This window comes from Colossoma macropomum, unplaced genomic scaffold (genome assembly GCF_904425465.1).
Source record: "Colossoma macropomum unplaced genomic scaffold, Colossoma_macropomum, whole genome shotgun sequence".
Lineage (NCBI taxonomy): Eukaryota > Metazoa > Chordata > Actinopteri > Characiformes > Serrasalmidae > Colossoma > Colossoma macropomum.
The window spans coordinates 461,930-472,052 of record NW_023495870.1 but is presented as its reverse complement, the minus strand read 5'-3'; the positions used below and the strand labels follow the sequence as shown (position 1 = coordinate 472,052).

Sequence of the window (10,123 nt, the reverse complement as noted above, 5' to 3'; positions counted from 1 at the left end):
TTAGATTAATCTAAAAGTGATAAACACGCACTCGTTGATGTTTCCATCCAGCCATGCAGAATCAATATTCTCTATTGACATCATCACAGGTTGAGTTTCCATGATGTCTTGAGCAACGTCAGTTGTCAAGGAGAAGGACGGGGCTTGAAGGTCCGTGGGCGGATCATCATGCTCACTTTCTTCAGTGAGTAGTAATCCGAATCCTTCCAGGTGTACCACACAATGCCATCTGGTCCTAAAAGATTCTTCCCTTTGGCAGAGTAACGCCCCCCCTGGTGGTCAAGAAAAACATATACACAGAAGTTAGAAGGCCACAGTCGGGACTACTAAGCCCAGTCATGATTACTCTTATTAAAAAATCATTACAAATATTTGATTCAAATTTACATTAAAATGATCATGATAATACCTATTTTTAATTCTCGTTGTATCTCTTACAATAAGAAACAGAGCCTAATCGACACATCCATATATACAGTCATATCCAAAAGTTTGAATAACCAGTCAAATTACAGTTTTGTTGATTTCTGTTAATTTGCTAAATTGAACATTTTGGAAAAAGTAAAACATGACATATTAAATGTGCCATAATCTTAATGCATGCCCATTTTTTTCCCCCCCAATGTACAATGTACAGATTTGTGTTCTCTGTATGGGATGTGTATTTATTTTCACTTAGAAAATCAACAAAATATGTAATTTGGCTAGTAACCTGAACTACAATAAATTTCATCAAATTTAGCAAAGATATCTGAGGTATCTGAGTACCACAATGTGTCTAATCCGCATTACTTCCAACTCAGCTCAGTTATGTAACCATTTCAGATGGGATTGTTGGCTTTTTTCTTTCTTTCTTTCTAATTAAACAGATTTATAGCAGGTTTAAAACTTGACAGCACAAACAGCAAATCTGTTTATTTCGTTTTTACCACTGTATCAGAGAAGATTCTCCAGTACATCATTATTACAGCACAGGAGCTATTCTGCAACTGCCAAACTAGCCCGGTCATCACATTTAAGTACATTCATTTTAAATATAGTTTATAACAGTATAGAAAAATGTGAGCATGTAATTTGACTGTCATTTACACTTCACTAGTGAGCAAGTGAAAAAAAATAGGCGTGTTTTCACACTGGCTATGCTAGACATACAAAACACAAGCCTATTTTTTAAAAAAATTTTTTTATAAAATTACAAATCACACACTTATATTTGACATTGATTTTTAAGAATTTTAAGAAGTATTCGAAGACTAGTTCAGAAATATTTCTCAACACATGTTCGGACCAGCTCTACTTTTACAGATCTCTTACCTTATAATACACGCCATTCAGGTTAGCAAAGAAGCACTGGTGGTACCACCATCCTCCATGGGAGATCTCAGCACAGATGTTGCCTGTATCAGGTGTACTGAAGCTCTGCTTGTCATGGTACCAGCTGAACGAGTCCTCCACTGTTCCACTAAACCCAGATACATGGAGGCGATATTGGTTCTCCTCATCCTCAATCCTGAAGGGATACAACTCAAGCATGTTTGCTGTGGTTTATCTTTCATGATATTGCAAGAAAAGGATTTTTAAGCCCTAGAAAGAATCTCCAAGTAGAAACAGATCATAGAAGAGAAATCCAGCTCTAAGATGCTTACCAGCTCATATCTTTGTCTGTCTAAAAAATTATTTTTCTCTTCAGAAGATAATGTATTTAGGAGGGGGAAGTAGAGGGAAGCTGAGTAAAGATCTGTCAGAGGAAAGCCTCACCTGAAACTTTGGTAGAGAGCATGTTTGTGTTTGCCATTCCAGTCTTCCAGGTTGATGCGTAAGCAGTAATCCCCCTGGCTAGAAATGTCATGAATGTGGTCATTCCCCAACCAGAATTCACCATTCAGGTCTCCAAAGCCATCTCTGTATTCTGTCCACTTGCGATTGAAATTAACCTTGCCGTCCTGTCGACGCTGGAACATGGTCCAGCCACCACCTAATAGTAATGAAGAAACTTCTTTAACAAGGCCGTATGGTTCTTACAATTGTGGGGAAAAGCATATTTTTTAAGATACTTTTTTATGAGTGCTGTTGTCATATTTTGGCCAATCACAATCATAAAGCTCTCCATCATTGTTGAATGTGTGCAGTACAGTCTTATTAACCAATCCCAAGCTCCATCTTGTTTTCTCATCCCTCTAATCAATGCTTAGCAACAGTTGCTATCTGCCATTGCCTAAGCTTTCACTTCTTTATCAGCACACCAGTGTTTGCATTCAAAGCTCCAGCTGCAAACAAAAGATGTACCTGGGGGGCCTGTGAAAGTGAGATCCTGTCCCTGATTGAGAAGAGTATGTCATTTTCTACACATTTACAAAGACAGTTTAAAAAAAAACATTGTGCCTCATTCACCAACCGTTCTTAAGAAGAAAATTCTTCTTAAAACCCACTTATCCAGTTTTCACAAAGATTCTGACATTCACCAATATTTTCTCATTGGGATTTCTTTAGGCACATTCTTTATAGTGGTGAGTGCTGCATTATTGGTTGTGTTTTTGTGAATCTGCTATTCTAGGCGCAGCACAGCATTGGGGGAGTAGGGGGTTAAGTGCCTTGCCCAAAGGCACAACCAGATATACCTAGTCAGTCGTGGGATTTGAACCCACAACCTTCCGGTTGATGGCTCACTTCTCCTACCACTAGGCTATAGCCTGATATTATGATGATGTGGGATATGTGTTTGAGGAAGGCCCTTTCCTGTTTCACCATGGCAGCGTGCCTCTGCAGAAAGCAGACTCCATAAAGAAATGCTTTGCTAAGTTTGGTGTGGAATTTGACTGGAAATTGACTGGCCCGCTAAGATCCCTGACTTCAACCCCATCTAACAACTTTCGGGTAATATGGAATGCGAACTGTGAGCCAGGCCTTATCACCTAATATCAGTGCCAAATATCACAAATGCTCTTGTGGCCTAATAGAAGCGAATCCCCACAGCCATGCCTTTTCAGAAGAGTGGAGGCTATTATGGCGGCAAACGGAGGGCCAACTTCATATTATTGCCCACAGGTTTGGATTGAGATGTTCAACATACACATATGGATGAGATGTTAACATGTGCACATATCAATATGCACTTGCGGTCGTACCACTCTGAGAACGCCCAATCTCATCTGATCTCAAGAAGCTAAACAGGGTCGGGCCTGATTAGTACCTGGATGGGAGACCGCTGGGAATGCTCACCCACTGCTGTAAGACTTGGCCTCTTTACGATTCACCCTGTCTTTCCTTACATAGTAGCTAAAGCCCTAAACAGCACCACTAAAATAGGAGAGGATTTTTTTTAATCTGTCTATTTTATCAAGCAGAATTCTCAGTATCTGGAAAACAGAACATGTAATTTCACTCCACAAAGGAGGTGATGCCTCAGATCTTAATACTTTAAGACCCGTCTCAAAATTGCCATGCTTAGCCAAAGTCTTAGAATTCTTAGTGAATGATCAACTTAAGACATTCTCCATAGAAACTACCTCCACTACTACCTATCTTGTTTTGTTACACAGCAGGTAAAAGTGGTCCAAATCCGATCTTTTTCTTTATATGTGATACAGATGTGTCATCTGTGTGGCAGTGTGAACAGCAAAAAACACATTGGATCTCACATTTTCAATTCCGATTTGCGACGCTTTCATAATGATATTCGATACGTATCCGATATGCAGCAATGCGACTGAACAGCCAGATCGGAATTCATGCAGCTTTTACGCCAATCCAACTTAACATTCGTCATAATTTTGCATTGCTGAGACCTCATAAACATTCTCCTCCGTGTTCGAAGAGATTTAGAAAGAAATGGCTGAATGCGACCGTATGAGTACAAGGCTGCAGCGTCAAAGAACAGTTAAAGGTCTGAAAGCAAAGTTTAAAGAATCCAAGGACACGGGCATAGTACAATCTCTGCTGCTACACTCAGTCGATCTTTTCAGTGTCATCAATAGAAAGAAACATTGTGCAGTTATTTTCATTGATCTCTGTAAAGACGATGATACAATTGGTTATTCCCTACTTTTAAAACGTCTACAAAATATTGGTTTTGACTGCAGTGCTACCAAGTAGATTTTAAATTATCTCTTTCCTAGACAGCAATGTGTAGGACAAGGCAAATCAGAGCTACTACCAGTAACTAAGGTGGTCCCTCAAGGTTTCATCCTCAGACCAGTATTATTTAATATGTATATAAATGGCATTGCCACTTCCATTGTTGATTGTAAACAGTACATTGTAAGTACATTTATATTCTAGCAACACCATTCTATACTGCTTGACTGACTATATTGGTGCTGCAGTGGAAAAATTGCAGTATTCTTTTAAAGCCCTACAATCAGCCTTTTACGATCATAAACTAGACTTAAATTTTGAGAAGTCAATGCTGTTTTCCAAAGCCAAAAAAATCACAACCCTGAAGGGTTCTGACATTGAAAGAATAATAAGTACAAATACCTTGGCAAATGGCTAGACAACAAATGCACTGAAATACCTTCTGAACAAGCTTACACGTAAACTGAGGCAGAAACTTGGCTTTCTGTATCAAAACAAAGTATGTTTTCCAATGTACACATGGAAAAAGATTGTTGCAGCAAAGTTATTATCTACTCCAGGTTATACCACTCTCATTTAAGATTCATTTTTAGTGACAACTAAAATACCCATCACTGTATACTGTATGCCAAGTTTGGCTGGTCATCTCTGGCTGTGCATCAGAAGACACACTGGCTTCTTTTTATCTGTAAAGCGCTTACTGGCCATATGCCATCATACATCACGAAAAATTCTCAGTGTAAATAATGCAATTTATCAGACTTGTTCCAGTGATTGGATCACTCTTCAGGTGCCAAGAGTTTTTACTGAACTGGAAAAATCTGCTTTTAGCTACAGTGCACCAGTGAGCTGGAATTCATGACAGGAATCTCTAAAATTCTGGTCACTGGTGTCACATGAACATTTTTAGCTCTTAGTCTCTAACCACCTGCACTCGGCCTGCCACTGTTTTATTTGATTTTTAGTTAACTTTTAATATGATAGTGGTATGTTTTCATTATTGTTTTACATTTATTATTCTATTTATTTATTTTGTGAAATATGTTGTTTTTGTTGTTTTGTTACAATTTGACCTGTGCAGGGTGTTTCCTGCCTTCTGCCCATTGAGTGCTCAGATAAGCTCCAGTACCCCCCACAACCCAGGAGGATAAGCGGTTTAGATGTGTGCATGTGTGTGTATTACTATTTTATCCCTATTTGATCTGTCATTTATTTTACATGATTTCTGAATTCTGTTTTGGTTTGGCTACATTGTAAATGAGGGTCACCCTCAGTGTACTCTGAGTTTAGATAAAGGTTGATTGATGGATTCATTGATTGATATACACTGTATGGCCAAAAGCATGTGGACACCTGACCATCACACTTATTTAAGTTGAGGGACATCCTGTTCCTATAAAGGAGGCAAGGCAGCAGATCTGGGTAACTACAGACCTCAGATCTCAGAAACCATCATGTTTATCTAAAATTTTTAAATCTTTAGTGAATAGCCAACTCAAATAATTTCTTTATGAGATTTTTGTGCTGTTTAACTTTCAGTCTGGCTTTACAGAATGACATAGCACCACCTCTGCGACCACACTGGTTCTAAATGATCTTCACTTGGCCTTATACATGAACAAGCAAGAAGCACTGTGCTGCCATTTTCATTGATTTAACATAAGCTTTCGACACTGTCAACCACAGCCTTCTTTTGGGATACTCATAAATGACGCAATGCAATGGGCCCAAAATGACCTCTCATACAAAAAACAGTGTGTGGCACTGGGTAACAATTAATCAGATTTAAATCAGATAAATCATTCATTCCTAGATTATTCCATTTCATAATAATAGCTCTTACAGTTGACTGGGGCAGATCTACCAGGGGAGAAATTTCACAAATTGACATGTGGCATCCTATAACAGTGCCATGTTTAAAGTCACTGAGCTCATCAGTATAACCTATCGCAAATGTTTGTTTATGGGGATTGCATGACTATGTGCTTGATTTTATACATCTTTTAGCAATGGGTGCGACTGAAACATCTGAACTCAGTAATTTAAAAAAATTAAAAAACAAGAATAATGAGGATTGTAGATGACATGATGATAGTAGCTGCCTTATAATAATTACCTAAAAATATAGCAGTTTAAATAATATAGAAGTTAATCTCATCATCATAATGACCATAAATGACCATGTTTAAAGAAATAGAAAATAGAATACCATCAGTCTCCATGTCACAGTAGACCTCAACAGGTGTTGATCCTAGTGAAGGTACAACAGTAAAAATCCCAGATCTGTGGACTCCATTGTAGTACAAGGAAGCACAGTCGATTGGGCAGTTTCGTATATGCTGAACCTCTGAAGAGATCAACACGAAATTATACCAAACAATAGTGCACAGCACTAAATACAAAATTAGTTAATACTTGGTCATATTAGCAAAGTATTGTAATGTAATAATAATGAGGAATAACAAGTATAGCAACAGCAACAGCTCCAATCCTTATAATCCTTATAACGCTGACAGTGCAAATCAATATTATGCAACGTCTTCCAGCATGGGTAAGTTTTATCAAATCTGCAGTGACATTTGACTAACATTACGTCTAGTCAGTGACAGTAATTGGTGAAAGGAATTTTCAAAACCAGGGTTTAACACAGACCTGGATGCAGGGTTTCTTGTGCATTGAGGAGTGGACTTGTGCGGACGATGTTGATCATGCAGCCAGGGTTGCGTCGAACACGCTCCACAGACATGGTGAGGTTTCGGATCTGTGTCTGCATGTCATAGATGAGAGAACCATGAATGTGCAACAGTGTGTTGGCTTCTTCATAGATTTGCTCCAAAGCATGGAATCGCTGTTCCAATGAAGAGTTCTGACTGTTCTTCTCTTCATTCTGTCAACAAACATTGATTGACATAATTTAACGCAAACAGGTTATGCTCTTCTATCAGTCAAATTTGGTTCTCAAATTGATGTTACAAAATCTCACAATCCTTAGACAGATCTATGTACACATCACAAGCACCTTCACCTCTTCCCCTCTGCCCCAATGTCCACTTCTACTCAAGTAGGCATTAAAACCATCTCAATTATTGAGGCCAATAAATTGGTGGGGGGAAACCCAGGTCAAATGAATGCAATGTACAAAAACAGAATGCAGTGATCAGGAAATTGTATTGTATGACCTGTATTAAACTGAAAACAGTACAAAAACACAATATTTGATGTTTTACCTATTTAACATTATTGTTTGCTGGAAATATATGCTTATTCCAAATTCAATGCCTGCAACACATTCCAAAAAAGCTGAGACAAGAGCATGTTTATGATGTTACATCACCTTTCCCTTTAACAACATTTAGAGTCTTTAGCTGAGCAGCCTATATGGCCTTTGTTGTTATATTTTGAGCTTAATAAGACACACAGTTTCTTTGGGATTCGGGTTTGGACTGCAAGCAGGCCAGTGTAGCACCCACACTCTCTGATTACGCAGCCATGGCATTGTAATGTGCAGAATAAAATAACTGTGAACATCCCTGAATAAGACAGCGTCTAAAAGGCAGCATATGTTGCTCCAACATGTGTCCAGCGTTAGTGGTGCTTTCACAGATGTCCAAGTTACCTAGTAATACACCTACATACCATGACAGACCCCAACTTTTGAACTTTACGCTGGTACAGTCTGGGTGGCCCTTTACTTCTTTGGCCTGGAGAACACGACATGCATTATGTCCATTTATAACATGAAAGATTTACTCATCAGAACACGTTTCCACTGTGCTTCGGTCCATTTTAGACAAGCTCAAGCCTAAAAAAGTCAGCAGCATTTCTGGATACTTTTGGCATATGACTTCCACTGTGCATAGTACAGTCTTAAATTGCATTTGTGGATGCAGTGATGGACAGTGTTTATTGACAATGTTTTTTTTTGTTTTTTTTTCGGAATTGGGTTTGAGCAACAAGTTTATATACACTGTGTTATTTATCACTTGGTGAAAATAAGCTCCCTCAACCAAAACAGTACAAAATGCTCCAATAACAACAGGGCCAGATGTGCACTTTTCTGGTTCTAGATAACTGGAATTGTTCAGTGATTTCTCTGTCAGACTTAAGAAACTCGTAAGATAAAATCAGCTGTGTGTAAGCAGGTAAATGATCACACTGTGCTGGACACAGGTGTGTATCACACCTGTAGATTAACATAATTTAACTTATTGTTTCTAAGGGAATAATATCAAACCAATGTGAATTTACAGTAGAAATGCTGCAGGTCCTTAAATACAGTGGATTCTGAAAGATACAGGACAAGATTTTGTCAAAGATGTTAAAATGTCAGAGTTTCAGTAATTGGCTGTTGTTGCAGACCATATTGGTAAAGTGTGTGATACTTGTCTCTAATATTGTAGTGTTTCAGGTGGATCTTCCATTTGTTGCGGTTTTGTTAGTGTTTGTTAATTACGTTTTATTTCTTTATTTACAGTTTTTTTTTCACGTTATAACTACCCCAAAAAATACATTTGAATTCATTTTACATGTCTTGTTTTTACCACCATGTTGGTTTTGTATTTCACTTAACTAGTTTATTACATTATGTCATAATTTTAAGATATTTGGTTGCTGCCATCTTTTTAGTCTTATTGACTGGTATAAATGTGTGTAACTGCTGTACTGTGATAATCAGTTTGTGGTATTAATAAACAGTACTACACTGAAAGATATCATGTTTGGTTGTTTTACCATGTAACAGTACATATAAAGGTTTAAACATTTTCTACTGGCAGCTAGCTAGATAGATTTATGGTGTTTGTCTATATCTTTACATGTTGTACTACGTAATGTGGTAAAATGAGGGTCCTCAGACAACTGTGGGTGCACAATAGAGCAAAAATGAGGTGTACATTACAAATACAGGGGTGAGGGGAATAAACTGTACAAACACAGTAATAAACTGCATTTAGAAATGTCAAGGCTTTGTGCCGAGAGCAGCAATGTCTACAGGCCATGTGGTTGTGGTGCAGGTCTCAACCTTAATCCAGTTATTGTTCAGGGTTAAGGAGGCATTAGTGGGGAAACACTGGTGTGTTTGTACTGCAAGCGGAGACTACACACTGTATCTCATGGAAAGCACATTTACTACTTCCCTCTAATGACAGTAGGTTCATGATAAACTATGTAGTATGTGTCCTCAGGTGTATATGTTAGGTACTATACTACTTTCTGTTCACTCAGATCTGTAGCATGCACAAATGTAAGCTTTTACCTTGGTGTCTGTTGAATGCTGAATGGCACACCCTGTAAAAAATAGCTTGTCAAATCAACATAATAATTTTTTCAGCTAAAAAATACATTGAAAGAATCGTTCATTCAAAGTATTTGTTTAGTTTGAATAAAACTGGTTCATTTACTTGTTATCATGTGAAGTAATATTTTTAGGTTGATCTGACGAGCCATTTTTTACAGTGCTTTAAGCTTTGAGAAATTGTGTGCCTGACACAATGTCACATGGAAAACACTCTGAGTGAAATCAGTTGTGTTGTGCTGCCTCACCTGTAACTCCAGAACTTTGATGCGGTGCCTGTGATTCCGTAGCTCTTCCTGAAGCTCTGAGATGGTCTCCTTCAGGTCTTGCATTTGCTGTTTACGCTCTTCATTCTCATGCAGCCAATACGACACCTCGTCTGTGCAGCGAAACATGTCAGGACACCTCTGCTCTTCTAGCTGTGGCAACGTGGCCATCAAGCGACACTGTCCATTGGGCATCACCTCGTTGCTATATTCGCCACACTGCATTAGGCCACTGCTGATGCGGTGTGTGTCAGTTCGGTGTGAGTCTGATTCATTTGAATCTGTTTTCTGAGTGTCTGTGCCATTATCACTGTGAGCTAGTGACTGAGTCCATGCTGCCAGGATTAAGGACTTAAACAGCAGAAATAGCTTCATTCTGCACTAGAGGGGAATTTCTCAAACAGAGGATAAAAGAGTAAGGACCTCATGAGGAACTTGAGTCACTTTGGGCATCTAGTGATACCATCACTTTGGCTGTTTTCAAATATAC

At 38.4% G+C, this 10,123-nt stretch overlaps 1 protein-coding gene across 1 annotated transcript; it reads right to left on the bottom strand.

Annotated features, from left to right (window-relative positions):
* Positions 1 to 36: 36 nt before the first annotated feature.
* On the bottom strand, positions 37 to 10,008 carry LOC118803176 (angiopoietin-related protein 7). The gene is made up of 6 exons (XM_036563701.1): positions 9,616 to 10,008; positions 6,727 to 6,961; positions 6,284 to 6,421; positions 1,759 to 1,975; positions 1,315 to 1,510; positions 37 to 272 (listed from the first exon to the last, which is right to left on the bottom strand). Exons 1-6 carry the CDS (start codon positions 10,006 to 10,008, stop codon positions 126 to 128), a joined length of 1,326 nt encoding a protein of 441 aa, XP_036419594.1. The 3' UTR covers positions 37 to 125.
* Between the last annotated feature and the right edge of the window lie 115 nt (positions 10,009 to 10,123).